The sequence below is a fragment of the Rattus norvegicus genome, chromosome 1, assembly GCF_021556685.1.
Source record: "Rattus norvegicus strain SHRSP/BbbUtx chromosome 1, alternate assembly SHRSP_T2T, whole genome shotgun sequence".
NCBI lineage: Eukaryota > Metazoa > Chordata > Mammalia > Rodentia > Muridae > Rattus > Rattus norvegicus.
This window is the reverse complement of record NC_141534.1, coordinates 42302122-42323159: the sequence shown is the minus strand read 5'-3', so window position 1 is coordinate 42323159 and position 21038 is coordinate 42302122. Positions and strand designations below refer to the sequence as shown.

General features: G+C 42.7%; 1 protein-coding gene and 1 long non-coding RNA gene across 7 annotated transcripts in view; both read right to left on the bottom strand.

Annotated features, from left to right (window-relative positions):
* The window catches only part of Plekhg1 (pleckstrin homology and RhoGEF domain containing G1), a 222922-nt gene that overhangs the window by 113939 nt on the left and 87945 nt on the right, over nt 1-21038 (bottom strand). The window contains exon 1 of one of the 6 annotated variants that reach the window (XM_087588350.1): nt 11012-11224. In XM_087588350.1, the coding sequence (XP_087444476.1) occupies nt 11012-11129 (118 nt within the window). In that variant the 5' untranslated portion in view covers nt 11130-11224. 6 annotated transcript variants of the gene reach the window in all.
* On the bottom strand, nt 7769-8984 carry LOC148006927 (uncharacterized). Its single transcript, XR_015649177.1, has 2 exons — nt 8905-8984; nt 7769-7952 (listed from the first exon to the last, which is right to left on the bottom strand). It is a non-coding gene; the product is annotated as an uncharacterized LOC148006927 (long non-coding RNA).

Here is a 21038-nt window from a genome sequence, read left to right as displayed (position 1 = left end):
GGGTTCCAGAGATTGAACTCAAGTTGGCAGGATGTATGGCAGGTGCCTGTATACACTGAGCCTTCTCTCTGGCCCACGTTTTCTAATTTTCAGAATCAAATAAGCACATGTATTCTATTTTAATGTTTGGAGAAATTTGAAAGCATTAAAAATATTCACATATTTAAAAAAGTACTTCTCATGGGGATAGGCTTACAACCTTTTCAATCAACCTTTAGCCAGAGGCAGCATGTTCTCACATTCTACCACATATGTACATGTGTGTGAATATGAATGTATGTATATTCATATACATATGTGCATGTATATATGTATGTGTATATATGTCTATGCATATATGTGTATAGAATTCATGCATATATATGCATGTATATATGTGTATAGCATTTTAGACATAGAAAATATATATTTAGACGTAGAAAATATATATAAATGTATAAAACCAATATAATTAAAACCAAGAAACTTTTTATTATCCATAGCATAATTTTTCATACTTTCTTGGTGATACAGTGAAGACTTCTACTGAATGCATAATACGTAAATAATCCCTCAGAGGACTCAGTTTCATTCCTACAGAGAAACTCTGGGACTCTTCCTAGATGGCTTGTTCTAGCTATGTCTGAACTTGAGGCATTTGCAAAACTCTGCTCATGACTCAGTTACTCATTCCTCAACTTTTGAGAGGCATACCGTGTACATGACATGGAGACATTCCTATTCAGACACACAGCCACAAAGCCAGGTTAATGGGGCCAGGGAAAAGGCCACCACTGTACCCAGAGCTACCAACCTCCTAAGGCAGTAAGTGTGGCACATTCACAAGATGTGAATTAGATGTCCAAAGTGTTTAGGGCATCGTTAAGTGTCTCAATAGCATCCTATGGCTTTGAATTAAAACTGGAAGATTTTATTCCTGAGCTGGCAGCTGCCACCCCCTGACTTAGGTAGGGTTTTGGGGACAGAGACAATGATGCAGCCAGAAGCACTCACTCCACTCACGTTTGTGGCATTAGTGTCTGATCCTTCATTTCACTAAAAGCTTCTGCTAGGAGTCTTAGGACTTCCCATGTCATCTGTCAAAGAAGTGATTTAAAGGACACATGGACTTTAAACATCTTCGTAGAAGAAAGGCATGTTCCAGTACACTGTGACCGGAGAGCTCCCGCACTGAAACCTCATGTACAGCCAGAACACCGGACATTATTCTAGGCTGACAGGAACTTTTGTACTCACAGCAGAACTAACACAGAAAAGGACCTCTGCTGACCTCCTGGGAACACAGTTAAGGATAATGACAAATCTACATTTCAAGGCCACGATTCTAAATTGCATTATGTTCATAATTTCTTCCTTCTTTCCTAGTAAAGAAACATACTTAATCTCTATATGGATTTATGAACAAAATTTCCTGTATTCGAGGTGGGCACATTTTATTCTGATAAAATTGCAATGACTAGATACTTCTATCTTTATGATAGAAACTTTTGTTTCAGAACTCTGGAAAATGATACTAAAGAACTTTTGGGAACTGGAGTTTTGTGGGCACCAAGGCAAGCAGCTGATACACAGAGACTCATCCCGTCCTCAGAAGAAAGTCTTCATTGTGAAGATGCGCAATTGAAAGCTATGTAACAAGTTCAAGGTTACACCATCTGAGCAGAGGATCCAGTACACAACCCAAATCTGCCTCCTCTACCATCCTATATTTGAAAGTGTCAGGGACACCAGACCAACACTTTCTCTATGAGGAAGAAACACCTTTAGCCCTGGGGGCTCCTAGTCTGAAGGACTAAGGTATATCTCCACTAAATTCCCAATGTATTCTACATCCTTACTGAAATAAGGACAAACTATTGGTCATTTCGTATTTGAAACCTTTTCAGAAGTTTCCAGAACCATCAAATATGGAAGGTTTGTAAAAGCTAAATTTAAGGCCCAGAAGCCTAGAGCACTGAATAATCATTTTGTAAAAAAAAAAAAAAAAAAAAAAAATGGAAACCAGGACTGATTTTCCAGTAAGCCAGAAACTGTTCTTTGGAACAGAAACTTTTCACTGAATGTGAGCCAAAAGCTGATAGACTTAAAACAACAACAACAACAACAACAACAACAACAACAACAACAACAACAACAACTACCATGGTTCACATGGAAACAAGAGTACAACAGGGCTCCACGGTGCAGACCAACAGGCCAGTGCATCTTCCCAATTCTTTTAAAAGCCATTGTCGGCTATTAAAATGTCAGAGCAGGGATAATAAAATAACCCTGGCCTCAGACTTCCAGAGGAACTGCTTATGCTGCACATTTCACTAGCATGCAAGCAGAATGTCTAAGCTAGTGCTTCCGGTGCAGTTCAGTGGTAGAGTTCCTGCCGAGCATGGGAGAGGCTCTGGATTGATCCCCAAAACTGGAGAAAATAATACATACATACATACATACATACATACATACATACATACATACATACATAGTAATTTACAAGGGCAAGGCAGCTCCAGTTGCTAGGAATTACCCAGAAAAACACCTAAAGGACCGAGGCTGATGTGCCAGCACTGACGACATGGACTGAGTACTTCCTACAAAGTCAGAATTATTCTGAGCTTTCCCTTTTACATGAGCTCATTTTAATTCTCACAGGAATCTCCAAAGGCAGGTGCTACTGTCATCCCTATTTTGTATTTGAGAAAGACAAGACACTAAATAGGAAGTACTTTTTTTTTTTTTGAGACAAGTCTCATTATGTTGCCCTAGCTATTCTGGAACTAGGTCTGTAGACTAAGATAACCCCAAACTCAAGAAGATCTATCTGCCTCTACCTCCTGAGTTCTGGGATTAAAGGCATGCATGACCTAGGAAGAACCTTTCCTGGTTAGTAGGTGGTGACACTGGTATTTGAACTCTGATGGTTCAGCTCTTAAACCTCAGAGGGCTCTGTAGGGAATTCTAGTGAAGCCCTTCAGGCAAGGAGAGAAGCTGTCCGCTCTGAACTTCACAAGTGATTGCCTATAAAACAGGAATTTCTGCTGCATATGTTTGGCAGAGGATCCTCCAAAGTTAATGGTCTCAATCTAGAAAAAGATTCAAAACTCATAGGGCCAGGAGTGACTTCCAAACTCTCACATACCATAGCGTCTATGTTCCTGAAGTGCTGTTTGCACCTTTCATCTGCCTCTCAAGCTAGTTACAAGGTCCCTGAAGCCCTGAGCTGGGATCCCCATGACTCTGAATCCTCATAGCTCTGTACAGATAGATGCTCTCTAGGCACAGATATGTGATTTATACCACATGGAGTGAAGGGGCTAAGCACTGAGTGGGTTCTCAGAAGAAGTAACTAGTGAATATATGCAGAAAGCAGAGCTAAAAGGTGGCCACATGTAGAGAACAAAAACCCAAGCAGAGGCCATGTAACACGCAGGGCCCCATTTGGCATGAACTAAAGAATTACACTGGAGAATGACCAAGGAGAAGGGTGGTCACGGATGCAGGAATTCAGGGTCTCTTCCAGGCAGCTCAGAGGCATGGGTAATTTGGGCTTTGTTTGCTGACACGAGAGCATCCAAGTCCCTGAGTTATGATAATCAAAGAGGGGAGCCAGAAGTTAAGAGGAAATGGGGGTTAAGCCACATAGTTTATTGTTCTGGTTCTTAAAACACACTGAACAAAGACCACGGAATCTACATACATTTTATGCCCTTCTGACAAAGCAGGCAGAAACCTGAGGACTTTCAGGGAAATAGCAGACCACGTGCTCCTTAGTCCTGGAAACCCTGGAAGGCTTCTACCGGTTTCCACCAGCTTATTCCATCTCATAGGTGTCTAGATGGAAGAGCATAATCAAATAGAGAAGGCCAAGTGCACCAGTCACTACCCCTAATACTGGGACGCGTCATGAGCTATTCCAGAAGCTGGAATCTTGGTTCCAAGCATCACTGTTACTCCTGTGACCTTGGACAGACCTTTGATGTGACTGAGGGCAAAGCAGGACTTTTAATACTGACCAGAGGGCTGGGAGGATCACTGTGAGGCATGTAAAGCTCCCAGACGACTACACAGGACACAGCTTTCTGCTTGTTTTTGTCTAGTTGGTGCATATAATGGAAGAGCCACAGTCATATCCAAACGAATTCCAACTCCCTTGCCACCCACAGCTCAAGCCCTGAAATTCTCCCGATTCAATCTCACCCCCAAGCCAGTATATCCTTTCCTTAAATGAACCCAGAGCCAGGACTCAGACAACCGACACCTGCTCTGACCTAATGACCAAACTGTAGGGTTGTACACTTGTCCTACCATGCCTTTCTAATAAGCCCCAGGACAGGTTCTGGCTGGGTAGAATTTTTCCTTAGGTCCCAACCTCCTTACTGACACTGGGATCTAAATGTGACCGTGTGGTATTGTATGGTATGGTTTATCTTCTTGAGAAATATAATAAAATCTTTCAAAGGCAGTAGTAATGTCTCCATTTGTTATTCGATCTCCTCCGAAAATGCGAGCCCTGCAGACAATAAACAATAGCCATAACACCATTCTCTTAAGCCGATACTAGAGCCCACTTTTGTCTCTGCCTCCTCCACTCCTCCTTTCTTCTCATCCTCACTTCTGCCAGGTTTGAATCTGCTTCCTCCCTGAGACTTGCCAAGTCCAGTCTCTTGCCCCTGCAAGCCACTACTCCCCACCCCTGCCTTCCTATACTCCGAATGTGAGTTGCTTTGCTAGGAAGGTTTGATGGAGCTCATGAGTTCTAGAGATCAAGTCCAAGCTCCTTCCTTACATTAGTGCTGAGACCTTCAAGGTTCTGACCTGGAACTATAACTCAACATTCCTCACAATGCCCTCTGGTCTTCACTCCTCCACACCTTTGCTCACAACACTGCCTGTTCCAAAGATGTCTGGTAAATATGGAACTCACCAACACCCAGTAAACGTGGGTGCTGCCCACTTAGTTGGAATCTGTGAACGTGTTGATTTCTGAATACTACCATTGAATAGAATATCAAACAATATAAATCTTCAGTAGAATTAAAAACCTTTATGAGTTGAAAAATTAGTGAGAGCGAGACAAAAGCAAATATGTAATTTCTCTTGGCTTTAATTTCAGACTTGACAATATTCTCAGTAGTTTGGAAACACCAAATTCAAATTTTACTTGCTTGGGAAGGTCAATACAATTTTTAAAAAATAATTTCTTCCTTGGATATCCATTTAGCTTTAATTTAATTGTTTACTCATCTAATAGATGTATACATGTCCATACATGTGTATTCATGTATATTTATAAATATATTTTTAAATTAAAATAGATGTATATATTCATATGTGCATCTTTATATTTGCTTTCTCTAGATCCCAAACATGAGGTTTGGGTCTGTGAGGTCAATAGTATAGTAACCCTTAGGGACCCTTTTATTTCTGGCTCATTAGTTTTACCTTAGCAGTTGCTCAGTGAATATTTATTGAATCTGAGTCCCATGATTATTTCAATTAAAGTAAGGGGCTCTTACCAAATGGTAATTACATAATTAATTATGAGACATATGGGAAAGGAATTATACAACTAGGCTTAAACTAATTAAAATAAGTACAGGTCAGAGTATAAGTCTATTAAATTCCAACAGAAAATAGTAATAGATATAGTAAATCATTTAGAAGCATTATTCTGACATTTAGTCATTACCATTAATTATAAAATAGGGTTAATTTAATTTAATTTTTGGGTTACAAAGATAAAAAATTTTCTTCTAGCCTAGAAACAAGCCAAATATCAGCTTGTAATTACATAATTTTTCTGTCTTTCTTTCACCTGTGTCTGAAGTTCCCAGACATCTATTAAAAAAGAAAATAAAAGCTCTAGTTGGATTGTGGATGTCTAAAGTGGGCTACCTCAGGCTTCCAGGCCTGAAGAAGGAAGTAGGCCAGAGCTGGCTGCACACGAACCCAGACCACGCCCGCCTCCTAGCTCTTCTAAGCCTACCTGGAACTGAAGGAAACGATGAGGTTTGGAGGAATGCAGGATGGCTCAGTCACACTCTTTTAATGAGGTCTTCTCCCAGGTCCTCAAAAAACATCTGGGGATCAACTGATTTTATCTTCTGACTTTCTTCCTAGTGTAATTGTTAGCTGAGATTTATAGCCATTCCTTCTCCCTAGGTGGGTGGCTGGGCTTGGGAAAGGAGAACCAGTCCATTGACTCAAGGGGAAAACTCCTCCCAGCTGCCAAGCAAACAGTGGTTTAGAGGGGGAAAAAAAAAGCTTGGAAAATCACTCCAACATGATTATAGGCTGTCACTAAAAAAATGAGGAAGGAAGGGCTTTTTTCTGACTACAGGGTATACAACTCTGAGCTCAGAAATGACTATTTTATATTTGGGCTGATGGTAGTCTGCAAGCCTTTGAAATGTAAAAGGCCATAATAACTTAAGTGCCTGGTTGTGACTCAGAAAGCATCAAGACGATTACGCAGGTCATCTATGTAGCCCAGGACCCTGGATTTATACCCCCTCACATCTCACAGTCCTGAAGTGGCTGCTCTCAAATGTCACCTGTGTAGGGCATTGGCCATGGTGGATTTATCAAGCCACAGAGGTTTGGCTGGACCTGTCAGCTAGATAGAGCAAGGGGCACTCCAGGATGGCTAAGTCATTCAAGCGGCATATGGTGAATTTAATATTGAGCAATAGAACCCACAACCTACTTGGGTGTTCATTGGAGTCAGGGTCCTGGAAGAGGGTATGTGGAGGACAGAAGACAGAATTTCTGAAGTATTGCTTTAAGTCTCCTTATTCCAGGAGTTTCAAAAGGCTCCCAGAACTTGTAGCAGATTCTGTTTCAATGTGACTGTTCCCAAGTCTAACACTGAGAAAAGAACCACCAGTACACAGGGCCAGGTGCAAGCAGGATTTGAAAGAGCTTGCTGCAAGTCAAACGTGGCCCAGTTTAGCAGATGGGACGTCCCCATCATCCCCCCCACCCAGCAGTTGTTCTTAACCGGTAAGTCAAAACCTCTTTAGGAGTCACATATCAGCTATCTTGCATATTAGATACTTACATTATGATTCTTAATAGCAGCAAAATTACAGTTATGCCATAGCAATGAAATAATTTTATGGTTGAGGGTCACTACAACACAAGGGTCCCAGCATTAGGAAGGTTGAGAACCACTGTCCTAAAGGAATGAGCAAAGGCTTGACAGATTGTTTGGGTTAACCTTTTAAGATTTGTTTTATATCTGTGTGTGTGTTCATGTATGCATGTGCATGTGTGTGTATCTTGTACATGTGCACGCGAGTGCAGGTGCCAACAGAGGACTGAGGCATCCGGTCCCCCTGAACCTGGAGTTTCAAGCAGCTATGAAACTTGTGGGTTTCCAGCTTGTGTGTTAGGAACCCAACTAAGGTCATTTGCAGGAGCAGTAAGCCCTGCTCCATCCTGGATCAACTTCTGATCTGCGACAGTGAAAGATTGCAGAACTCAGGACTTTCTTTTTCTTTTTTACTTATTTATTATATCTAGGTACACTGTAGCAGTCTTCAGACACACCAGAAGAGGGCATCAGATCTCATTACAGATGGCTGTGAGCTACCATGTGACATTGTGGTTGCTGGGATTTGAACTCAGGACCTCTAGGAAGCATAGTCAGTGCCCTTAACCACTAAGACATCTCTCCAGTCCAACGCAGGGCTTTCTTATATGTAGTGTAAAGCAATGACCATTCTCTATTTTTATGTCAAAAGAAAGTATCTCTGTTCTAGGAAAAACTGAAGCATAAAGAGCACATTCACATTTATTTAAAATATCTTTCCTGGCATCTAAGAGAAACTTTAAAATTTATTTATCTAGTCAGGCATAGAGGTACAAGCACTTAACCTCAGCAGGCAGATCTTGGTGAGTCTGAGTCCAGGTTGGTCTACATAGTGAGTTCCAGGACAGCTAAGGCTGCATAGGGAAACCTGTCTTAAAAAAAAGCAAAACAAAGTAAAAAATAAATAAAAAAAATCAATCTATCTCAAGGGAATATATTGCCAAATCTAGACCATGCCTTAGAGAGGACAAGATTCTAAGAGATGATTTATAGAGCTGAGAGGTGGTGCAGAGAGAGTGTTTGCTGCAAACATGAGTCCCCACGTTTAATTCCCAGAGTCTACATAAAAGCCCAGTGTGGCAGTGGCCCTAGGGGGTGACAGCAGAGACAAGCAGATCCTTGGGAGCTTGCTGCCCACTTAGCTCAGCTCCGGTTCAGTGAACTCCTATCCCCGATTATAAGGTCAGGTGTGATGAAGAAAGACACTCACCACTGACCTCTAGCATCCACCAGCTCCACATGTGTGCACCCTGCTCCTCCCTCCCCCTACCCCAGCACACATGAAGAATGATTTATCCATGGCTATTTACAGAACTCACTGAAAATAAAGACCTAAGAGCCTCTTTATATTTTGAATATAAAAATATCAGTGGATTTAGGGGGTTGGGATCAGCATGGGCGTTAAAGGGGAAGAATGAAACAAGTGGATTAAATGAGTCTTCATGTTGCTAGAAAAAGAAGGGATCTCTGTGACAAGGGGATGACCTGAAACATTGAGCTATGTGACATAAGCCAGAAAGGACACTTATCCTTAGATGAAGTATATAGAGTAGGTGAACTCAGAGACAAGAAGCAGATGTGAGGTTACCCAAGGCACAGTGAGCTAAGAATAGACAGGATTGATGAATGGCCCTGGATATTGGCAAACTCTGGGAAATCACAGTCATAGTCACACCCTATTGTGGACATAATGGGTGCTGTGGGACTGAACTGTACACACACACAGAATGGCTAAGATGGCAAATTTTATATTTTCGATGTGTTCCATAACAACTTAAAAAAAAAAAAAACAACAACCCAAAAGTAGCAATGTCACATACCAGAGCTAGTGACTCCGAATGGGTGAGTAGTGAGTTATGCCTCAGATAGACTCCAAACCCAAACAGGTATAGAGCAGAGCTGGGTGGGAGGAGAAAGTGTAAATGTTTTACGTTCAGTATGACGACTATGATTGACAACATATAAGTGCAGATTTCAAAATAGCCAGCAGAGAGGATTGTGAATGTCCTCAGCACAGCAGTGACGAATATTGGAAATGATAACCACAGCAGCCTGATTGGACAATTATATACTACCTGTGTGTATTAATACAATACAGCAGCCTGATTTGACCATTGTATACTACTCACATATATTAATACATCACATGCTACCAATAAATATATATACAATTATATATTTAGAAAGCTAAATATTTTTACATATTCATTAAAAAAATCTCCATCCCTGACATGTTTTGTTGCTGCACAGGCTCTGAATACTATTACAGAAAGTTAGCAAATTTTGTCAAGAGAGTTTGGTACAAGAGAGAAAATGCTGGCCTTAGAGCATGGGAACCTACATCAGGGCCTGCTTGGCCAGTAAAGAGGCCAAGTTCCCAAGGCTCCTCCCCTAAGCTCTGCTTCCTAGGCTGGGAAACAAAGTAGCAAAGGCAGGTGTTCAGCCTTTGCACCACCGTGACTCACACTCTTACTCCTAATGAGTCCCCTTTAGCTGTTTAGAATGTGGACTGGCCTTCTAGCCTTCTGGATATCTGGCTAAAACAGTGAATTAGTGAATTAGTTTCTCTCTTACAATAAATATACTTAGACTATTTTTTAAAAATGGGGGGTTTTTTTTGTTCTTTTGTTTTTTTTTTTTTAAGACAGAGTCTCATATGGTCCAAGCTGGCATCGAACTAGTGGAAGATTTCTACCCCACTCTCCAAGCACAAGGATAGCAGGGATATACTACCGTGCCTGGTTTATGTGGTGGGGGATTGAACTCAGGGCTATGCAAGCACTCTATCAGCTGAGCAACATTCCCAACCCTGGTCTGAGTCTTCTTGCAGATACTTACCCTAAGAAACATGGGCCAAAGCCGATGTCTCAACTATATGAATTCGTTTTTATATGTCTGTAAATTGATAGTTAAATAGAATCTGATGGTCCCCACTTGTAATCCCAGTATAGGAGGATGGGGATTGGTAGGAGTTCAGACAGGGATTTTGAATTTGAGACAAGCCTGGGCTAGCTAGTAACTTCAAGAGACTCGTTCTAAAACAAAACGAGAAGAGGGGCCATGTAGATCAAGACTGTACCGTATCTAGGAAAAACATCTGGAAATCCCTCGCTTTCAACACGTGCCGGGATAACAGAGTCAGTCCATTTACTGCTTAGGAAGCTCTGGGGCTCAGGGTCAGATAGAAGCCATTCAAGGGGCAGCCAGCCAGCTCTGAAAGCTCTTGGGAGCTTGTTACTGTTGGGTGCCAACTCCTTTCCGCTGCTGGCTCTGAGTCTCTCCATGGGTCAGCCAGCAAGACCAGAGAGTTCTAAGTAAGCATCTTTAGAAGTTCAAGGTCTAGACAGAATAGAATGAGGTCAGGTATTTATTTCAAAAAGCATTTTGTGTGTGTGTGTGTGTGTGTGTGTGTGTGTGTGTGTGAACATTCATTTCAGAAAGAACCGCAGAAACCTTTTGAACCAGGTTAACCCAAGGCCTGCATCTCTGTCATCTGCTCTATTGTTGCCCCAGAACAATAGTAATGAAATGGAAAATGAAGATAATTAGTGGGAAAACTTGAAGCTAAGCACTTTGTCCATTTCCCATATCAGAAGTAGTGATGGAATAGAATTTAGGCTAAAAGCTGCCGGAAGCCAGTACCATAACTTCTCGCTCAGACCTCTGAACAAAGTTCCACTTTCAAATAGAAGCTTTTGAAGCAAACAAGCACAGGAATAAATAGCATTTGCTTTGAACCCTCTGAAAGACCCTTGGTCTTTGATGAGGAAAAGAAATACACTGGTCCTTGAGTAATTTATCTGAATTTATATAAGCCAAGAAAAAACAGACTGTAGAACTATTACTTGTAAACGAGTAAGCTTGTGGCCATCTCCTGAATTCCCTTTTAAAAAGTTACCCAGTCACATCAAAGTATTAACCACATACCCTGAATCCGAATTCCACCTTGTCTCTGTGGGGTGGGTGGTTTCAATTCTGTTCTTCTAGGGGAGCTCCGATTCCTCCACCCTCTGACCAGTGTGCCCATCATGGTGGTCGACAACATGTTCCTGTGGTCTTGCTAGGGTGAAGGGCAGCCTCCTAGGCTACCACCAGCAGGAGGATCGTATTGTGTCCTCCAGAGAGGTGCTCCACCCAAGGGAGACAGGCCTGGGCAGTTCCTCCCACCTCTGTCCTCCACCCACATCCGCATCTTGCTCATGTCATGAGACCTCTCTCAGGAGGCTCAGGGAAAGTATGGGAGCGGAGACAAGAAAAAACAGACAATAAGCCAAAATTAAAAGTGAGACTTAGGAACAGAGGCAAGCACATAGAAGTGCCTATCTGTATGTATGATATGGAATTACTTTTGATTTTTTTCCCCTTACAAGTAAATACATTTTCAACATTGAAAACTGGCTATGTGAGAGGTGAGGTGGAGTTTCTACCAGTTTTCCTCAGCCTATCTTTCTCTACCACACTGGAATCACTTCCATCTAAGCCATTCTCCAAGGGGCCATCCTTCCACCACAACATAGCTGGTTTACAACCTGAGTGTTTCCTTTAAGCATTATATTGGTCTTTTAGGATGGAGTGGTTAAGAGGTTTAGTGGTTCATAGCCATGTATATTCTCAAAGCCTTTTCAAAAGTGAGTTCATTGCAATGGACTGATGATCTCCTTTTATGAGCTGGTGGGTGGCCTCCTACGGAGTACTGAGACCATGCTAATACCACATGCTGACACAGGTGCCCCCTACTGGTCAATATGCAAGGTGCACACAGATGTGAAAACAAAACTGCATTAGAGCTGGGAGGAAGGGACCAGGTAAGTAGTTCCGGAAGAATTTGGAATCCTTTAAGTACCTCTGGACCCTATATTCATTCAGCTTAGGTGGAAAAGGACTAAGACTAAATTAAATGTGGGCAGCACAAAAGGTACTGATGTTTAGTGTCATTATGACCTTTATGATTAAGGAGTGGAAGGGTCCATGCATACTTTCACATTTCTTCTTTTCCGACATACACCTCAGCTAATCTAAATAAGCTTAGGATTGATTTCTCAGAAGATAGGTAAATTACACAAATCCCTTGAACTTGCCAGAGGGCTTTTATTGTTGTTGTTCTTTGTTTGTCCATTTAAAGGCAGTATTTCCATAACCACATATCAGTGTTTTAAGGGAGCACACTTTACATGTGCAGTTTTCATACTTAGTTAGTTTACAGTTTTCTACTATTTTTACTCTCATCCAATACTGCCCTGTTCTTCATTGCAATCACTAACATATGTTAATCCTTGCTGTGCCATTTCTGTGTCATCCTTCCAAAATGTAATAAAATGTTTGCATCATTTGTATAGAAAGACAGTAGAAATGGAAGATGGCATTTTGTGACAGCATGCAAAACAGAAGGAGCTCTGGGGTCTACTCACACCACACCTCAACCTCCAGGTTAGACCAGGTCTCAGAGTGGGGTGGAAAGGGACATTGGATAGGAGGTATGGGTCCTGGTCCTCCTGTGATCCTCCTGGGGTGGGCATCTCCATTTCTTTGTGGGATGGTATCCCCTGGTCTATGGACAGCTCTGGCCACAGAGTGCTGAGCTAAGCTGTGTTGGGTTCCGAGAGAGCTACTTACAGGGCAATGTTACCTATCCTATAGGGAAAAGGGCGACGAGGTTTCCACAGATCTCAGTTCCTGCCACACCCAGACTCACAGAGACAGGCTTAACCTGCCTTCTGATGGGGCTACAACCTGCACAAGTATGGTGGCCTCCAGAGAAGAATGGCATTAGAGCCTCCTGGATGGTCATCAGTGGAGGCCCTGAGGCATGGTCCAGTGTCTCATTAGAGGGCAGGGTAAGGCGGCAGAAACATGACTGTGTGTTACCCGGAGATATATCTCTCTGTAGTCCCAGATCTATTTGTAAGGGACAGAATAGGCTGGGAAAGGAGCTGTTAGCACTACAGAGAGACTGTCCATACACAGAGGTGCTACCTTTGCCCTCCTTAGGGTGAGGTGGAAGAGATAAAAGCAAAGGACTAGGTAGTGAGCCCAGAGAGCATGACTGACTTGTAAGCCCAGAGAGCATGACTAACTTGCTCCCAGGAGCCTCCTCTCTAACCATCACTGCTGCTGTATCACTGGGAGCTCCTCTCCAAAGGGCAGAGAATACAGAGGGCTTGTGGCCAAAGCTGTTTTTAAAAGCATAGCAAACTGCTCAAATTCAGACATTTAGATCCCTGCAGAGTCACTGTGGACAGTCACCAGAGGGGACAGAGAAGGACATGAGGAAGGCAGCTAACGAGGCCAGAGGATGTGACAAGAACAGCTCTCTAACCCTACCTAACCTCCCTCTCTCTCCCATGTTCTCATCTTCAGAGATCCAGTCACAGTACTTCAGGAACACTAAGCTGGGCTCACTGTTAACTGCTGTTACGTCTGGTCAGCCTCAACCAACTGGTTCGTCCCCAGCCTTGCTGGGCCTCAGAAAGATTTCACAGGGTTCTCAGGACTTTCCCCAAAAGGGCTCCTTCTGACATGGTCTGACATGGTGCCAGGAGGTCCACAATATCTTCAGGACTTTGGGGCCTATCACCTTTATCAATGTTTTGTCCAGCATAATGTCTCTAGCCAGCACATGCTATGTTGTGTGAAGTGACTCCATTCCATAGCCCAGACACGCAGGAGCTCTTGTCTCTCTACATCCATCCTTTATCTCTCTAGGGCCCTTGCTTGCTTCCTCCTTAGGTGTTACCCCAGTGGCAGGTGCTATCTGTTAGCATCACTTGTCTTTGCCCTGCTCCACATGCCCTCATATTTCCCATGGTTCCCATTCTTGTGATGTTTTATCCCAGAGCACAGTTTGTCAACAGTGTCCCACCTCTTCCACCTCCACATGGAATGCTACTTTCGATACCACTGGGAAGGGTCCCATAGGGACAACTGCTCAGTTCTCAGCAGTATGCTGTCCTCTACTTGCTTGTGGCAGCAAATAGACCCTCAGTATCCACAATCTGCCCCACAGGAAGTCAAGTGATAATGACCATGACTGCTGTGAGAAACAGGGCAGGAAGAGGAAGAAGGGTAATATCCTGCATGGGAGGTCAACCCCACCCTTCCCAGTCCATACAAACACACTTCCTTAAACAGGTCACACTGCAGGAAAGCTGAGTTCTTCCACCAAGATATAGGGCAAGGACATGAGATCATGCTCCCCCCAGATCTGTTTTCTTTTATGAACAGATGCTTGTGTGTGTGTGTGTGTGTGTGTGTGTGTGTGTGTGTGTGTGTGTGCGAGCACATTTAGGCGTGCATGCATGCATGTGTGCATACACGCACATGCAAATGTATATGTACATGGGCATTTTCTTGTAATTTCCTATGGTGATAATGAGCTATTAACACTCTTTTAGATTTATAGACCTAAGTACCGCTTCACCCTCTGCAGGGGATGAGGGCTGAATCAGGCCATGTACTTCTTGGAAATCCCTTAGGACTTATTGTGACTCTGGGCACCAGAGGCCACTTGGTAAATGCTGACTGAAGGCATGCCGGCTCAGCCAGGATGAGGTGGCTGTCAACTGTAAAAACATGAACTAAGCTGTTGGAATTAAGTAGACTTGCTGTCTCTAGCAAATATTTGACCTCCTATTATTTCTGGAGAAGTTGCTGGAGTGAGGGCAGGACTGTGTGTGTGTGGGTATATTTCTTCCTTAGTACTGATTTCTTAAAAATGATTTATGTGAATGGGCATTTTGCCTGCAAGTATATCTGTGTACTACAAGTGTACAGTGCCTGTAGAGACTAGTGGAGGACATTAGATCCTCTGGACTGGAGCTACAAACAACTGCGAGCTACCACGTGGGTTCAGGGAATTGAACCTGGGTCCTCCCGAAAAGCACTCATCTCTCTAGCCCAGTACTGATTTTATTTTGTTTCCCTTGGGCTGGTACTATATGAGTTCCTGGTCTCTATTTAACTGTTCCTCTCCCCCACACCTTAGAGGCCGCAATCAAGAGCTGGACAGGTGTATGTAAAACAGGGAACTAGTTTTCATTTTACACTTTGATTTAATTCTTAATGTTCTTTTCCTGTGTGGAGGCGGGGGGGGGGGGTCACACTCCTGCTTGGCCTACTGGATGAGAAGTATGTTGATGCCTACCTATCATAAGACATGGCCGTCAAAGTTAAAAATAAAGGTAGGAATGTAATCTCTTCCTTACTTTTTCTGTGTTTCCAGTGCTCCAATTGGGTCAAAATCTGATTAGACGGAAAGGTCTTTGCTGCTTTGACACCAGACCCCAGCACCTGACAGATTGGCTTCTGGACATAGTATCTGAGGAACACAATAACTCCAGAAGATGAATGCCTCTGGCAGAGGTTGTCTAGTAAGCATGGGCCATTTGCTTTTCCCATGGTAATCTATGTTGAACAGTTATATGTTACAGTGAGCTTTTCTACTCTAGCGGCTGGCTTCTGCTGTGGCCTGTGGGTAGTTCAGGTGCAGTGTTTGCTTTCCTAGTGGATTTAGCTTACGATGATATTGACATGAATGATGAGCTTGAGAGTCTTGTATGGGTTTTAAAGTTCTCCCAAGAAGGACTTAGGCCTTACTCTGTAAGCACAGCACTGGTGGTTTCACAAGGGTAGTATGGCCTAGTACTGGGACACTCAGGTGGCTTTTCCAGCTGTTTTGGGTGGCCCCGATCTATGCTGCTATGGGATTTGGGCAGCAAATAGAGAGCCATCAAAGCATTACCTGTGAGAAAGTCATGAAGAAAGAAACTTGATTTTGACAGGGTTTTACAGATGCTAGGGATGGGCAGTATGGCAGGGCAGCAAGCCCTGTCCAAAGGACAGCAAGCACCGGACTTTAAGTGTCAAATGCCCCATCCATCAAACTGCCTGGATAGTGATGGAATCAGTTCTGCATTCAGGGCCAGTAGGAAACTGAGGGGGAATGAAATCGCATCCACAGCAGTGAGTTTCCTTGCCTAATGGGCTGCACATCCCTCTGTCTTGCTGAGTTCTCTCAATGCAGTTCTGTCCTGGACTTGGCAATGGGTTTTGGGGCAAAGGACTGCTCCAAAGAATAGAGATGATAGCCACGTGTCCCCAAATGCTCCAGGGTCTAGGAAGTACTCCCGTCTTTAAAGCAAGATGTACAACTATTTGTCTGCCTATAGTTCTCACATATGAAGAGAGGAGAAGAAAACACAGCATTTTCAAATCAGAGAAAGATATGAGGCACGGCTTGGGCTGAGCTGTTCTGAATTAGTTGCTGTGCAAAGTCCACCTGATCATTACACTACCTCCTACAGGCCCAGCATACTGTGGTCTTCAGTGTGGAATGGCCACACACAGGAGAAAAACAGGGCAGGTAAGAACACATGCAAAAAGTTTCTGCTCACATAAACCAATCTGGGGGAAAATCACTTGCAAGTTCCCTTAGATTCTCTCACAGATAAGCATTATTCAGTTGTGCTCACCAGAGTCTCCTCTCCTACTGCCTGAATGGTGGGAGAGTGTGCCCATCCAAGCTTTCTGTCTAACCCTACCTCCCCTTGACTCGGGGCCTCTTCTCCCAGCTTTCCCACTGCAACAGCTCTCTGTGGATGCTGCTGCCTAATCCAGTTGGTATTTATGAGTCTCTTTCTCATATAACTTCTTGGCAGCGTCCGACAAGTTTGGCCACTGTTTCCCTCTAACCTGGTTCTCCTCCTACCTCCACTGACGTCCTTTCTCCATTTCCTTTGCAGCATCAACCTGGAACTCAGCCATTCTCAGCTTAACTGTCTGAGAGCGAGGCAGGATAGCCACGTGACTGCCCCATATCCCAGTTTTGAGATTTTGTAGCGAAAGACAATGTAATATGCTCACAATGGAACACAGTCGTCCCAGGTGGAGAATGGCACCACCTGGTCTCTGTCTGCAGGAAGAATCACCCACCATACATTTACTCCTTCACTCCAGTCAAATCCTTACCACCTCCACCCAACCTTTTCACTTCTCAACTCTCTGTTACTCGGCTGTCGCTTAACCTCTACCAGGCTCTTGCACCTGTACTAGAAGAATGGTCTAGTAACCTGTCTCCTAAATGGGACAGAAAATTGCACCGTGATCTTCCAAATTGCAAACCTGATGTCACCCCACCCTGGACATGATTCTGTGCCCTTTCATTGATTCTTGGATAATGATCAAAACCATCAATGTGTCACAACCCATTCCTTCTCGTTAATCTTCCCAGCTTTGATCCAAAGACTCTCCACATCCATTACTCTTCTCTAAGAGTCTCCAGGGCTCATGGTCTCTCCATATCACATTAGCTACTGCTAATTTGTCAGAATTCGTCTCAGACATTGCCTCCTCACTTGAGGAGGACTTTTTCCCCCTAGAAACTAATAACTATTTGGTTCTAGTCATTTACCCTCTAGTCTAGCATACACTAATGACACCGAGTGTACATTTATTTATTTATTTCCCATAATTTCCCCAGACTGTGGACTGGTATTTGGAGTTCAGTACCTATGCAATGAAAACTTGTTGAATGAATGAATGAATGAATGAATGAATGAACAAACAACTATTATGCATGGGAGACTAGTATAATTAGTGAATAAGATATTTTTATCATCCTATAGTAATTTAAAAGAAACATACTATTGTTTATAATTAGATACTAAGTTCTGGTAAAGAAAGCCCATAATTATCAAATCATTCCCATGTGAAAACATGATTTGTTTGATGATGTTTCCTTATTTTATGGTTTCCTCAGAGAGTTGAGGTGAGGTGTGAGATGCTTACATTTATCTCCAATTTGGGTAGAATATTTGCATCTTCTCTGTCCTTAGACATGCTATGGACACAGGCATAGAGTCTGTGAAATCTAACTGTGGCTTAATATTCATTTTAACGTCAAAGTATCAAAGATGAAATCATGAAAGAACTGTTTACTTTTCATCTTAGGGAAGAAGAATGTCAGTGGGTTAGAACTATTGCTTAGTGGTTAAGAATACGTCCTGTTCTCAAAGCAGAACCAGACATCCTTCTTAACACCTATGTTAGATAATTCATCACTGTCAGTCATGCTGTCCCAAGGGACTCTAATGCCCATTTCCGACCTCTGTAAGCACCTACATGTACAAAGTACACATACATGCATGCAGGCACACATACACCAAACACACATCACATACACGCATGCAGGCACACACACACACACACACACACACACACACACACATAAAAGTAAATACCTTTTAAAAGGCACAGAAACTTAGAATTAAAGGGTATGAACGGAGTTATCTCAAAGCCCAACCCTTAAAATATTATATTACAAAATTATTTCCATTCATTTTCTCTGCCATATCAAAGGAAAATCACAGATCAAAGGTGTCATATCAGATCACCTTCCCTTATATATAAAATTTAGGAAGAACTTGTTTGACATATTGATTTTTGTAGGAAGCTTCTCATAATATGCTTGCCTTTTTATTTTTTCAGATGTTTATTCCTTATTTTCACACTAATGGAAGGTGGTGGGTTAAGACTTCTTGTTGGTTTATAGTTCAGTGGCGTTCAGTGATTTAGGGTTTCAGAGACCACAGTGATGTCCCCAAATGGGCTACATTTCAAAGACATCTGAAAATGTATTTGGTTCAAATACTGCTTTGGCTCTCATGGTTAGAACAGATTTTGGTCAACACCTTAATATTTGGCATCTGCAAAGAGCCATCTCTCTAGCAAAACCTTTGTTAATTGTAATTCTACCCTGAAATTTGAACCCTACTAAACCCAGGAACCCCGAGTTAGGTTGGTAGAGAACTGTAAGCCAGAGAATGTGCCAACTTTTTGCCCTCTCCTTTAAGAGTATGTGGATTAATTACAAGGCACTGATTGACTGGGATTAGCCTTCATCCTTGCCTGCACAAAATTAATTCCTACCACTTACAACAATTAGACTGGGTCAAGATGGGTAATTTAGGCTAAACTTAATATAAAAACCCTGTTTGCTGGTGCATCTGAAGTTAACATGAGTCTGTTAAGAAGGATCTCCTGTTTATGGGTGGAGGGTAAAGCATAGGAATTGGTCTCTTTACTTGCTCTCTGGGATTACTAAAGCTTATTTAGACGCTGGACAATTTAGGCTCCTTGGGGGTGGTTTAAAAAACACTTGTCTGCAAAGAGTGGAAACCCTATTTACTTTTTGTTGGTGGGAGGGGCTACATTTTGTCTTAATGCAGCCGTAAGCACACATAGCAACCTTCATCACTTAAAGGCATGGGAATAAATTGAAAACCTGTATGAGGAGTCTCCCTTTACTCCTGTTTAAATGTCCATTTGTTATGGACAGCTGGCTAGGAATTTTCTAGCAAACCAAAGTTGGACAACCCCAGACAGGAGCAAATCCCTTTTTATAAGAACTTTGCTGTGACTCCAGTGGTCCATGCCTCTCCTCTCCTTCCTTTTCTGCGTTGGCTACATCAGTCCTCAAAACTTGTTCTAACTTTTGCATCCAGATGGAGGTGAATATAGACATTTTTCTGTCTGTAGCTATTGCTATTAACAGAATAATCAAAGAAGATATCATTCTGGTGGCTCATTGAGGAGGCGTTAAACAGGCTAAACAATTTAATTCAGAATATAGAACCACCTTTTCAGTTACTCCAGTTTTCCCCACAAGGGTGTACACCTGGAGTTATGGAGCGCACACACATGCATCCAGCCCATGACATGCAGTCTCAATTTTGGATACATTCTCTTTTATTTTATCTCTGGTGTCATTAACTTATTTGAGTAATTCTCAGTGCTTAATTTCCCACTAGAAAAATGAAGTTTTATCTTTAGAGACAAGAGGTCAAAACTATGCTAGGAAGAGAATGAGCAATTCAAGACCCCCTGCAATCCTATAAGTTAAAACCCAAAAGGGGAGGCTGCGATGTTGCCAACTTCACCACACCACACTGTAGATGCTGAACAGCTAGGGCACTGTGTGTCACATGTGTGCTATGTGTCACACCCTCCAGTCCTGGTTCTGCTGCTCATGCTGTGTCACCATGGATAAGTCTCTGCACTCTTACAGCCTTGCCCACTGTGGATTAGTAAATGGTACCATGAGGCAGGTGATAAATGGGTAAGGCAGAATGGAGGACCTCACCAAGGGTTTGTTGCTATCAGATGGGAGAGGGAAAATGGGTCAGATTAGATTTACACAAAGGACTCCCCTCCCTTTGTTGACTAACATGTGCTGAGTACCCAGCATGCCACCTGCACTTTTTTATAACCACCTCACTTTACTATGTCCGTTTATATGTGAGTTTTGAGTTTGCCACAGAATTTTCAGACAGTAAAGCATTCCCAAGTTGTATGCACATTCTATAGGAGGGTCTGAGACATAGTCTAGCATTTCCAACTGGAAATAAAAGTGAAACCAGGCCCCTCCCAACCTACCAATATACAACCTTAGATAGTAAGCATTGGAACCTGGCTGGCGGGTGACCTCCATTCTAGCAGGTAAAAGCCTGACTCCATATTCCCTTCCTTGGAGCAGGCTGGTACTGAGGAAGTCAGAGGGGAGAGAAGGTATGCTCTGAGATTATTCAGTCATCACTATTATGGTAAAGCAACAATAATTCAGATACATTAAGAGATGAGAGGACCTGCCTATCTAAATCTTCTCATAACTTTAGGGTTACCATAAAACCTCCTTTTCAACTCTTGTTAATTTTTCTCTCTCTTTAAACTGGGTCATTGAAGTTCTCACCTCCATAAGTAAGCATGGTATCTGAACTATAATTTAATCTTCCTGTGATGATTCAGACTTTTGTTCAGCCTCAGGGTCAGCTCCATGAACAAGGAGTCTACACTGGACTCCAAGAAGACAGGTGGAAGAGCCCAGTAGTCTCTTAATTCTTTTATAAATCAAGTCCTCTTGGCTAGTACTCTAGGGCATAGGGAGAGAGGAGATTGGATGCTT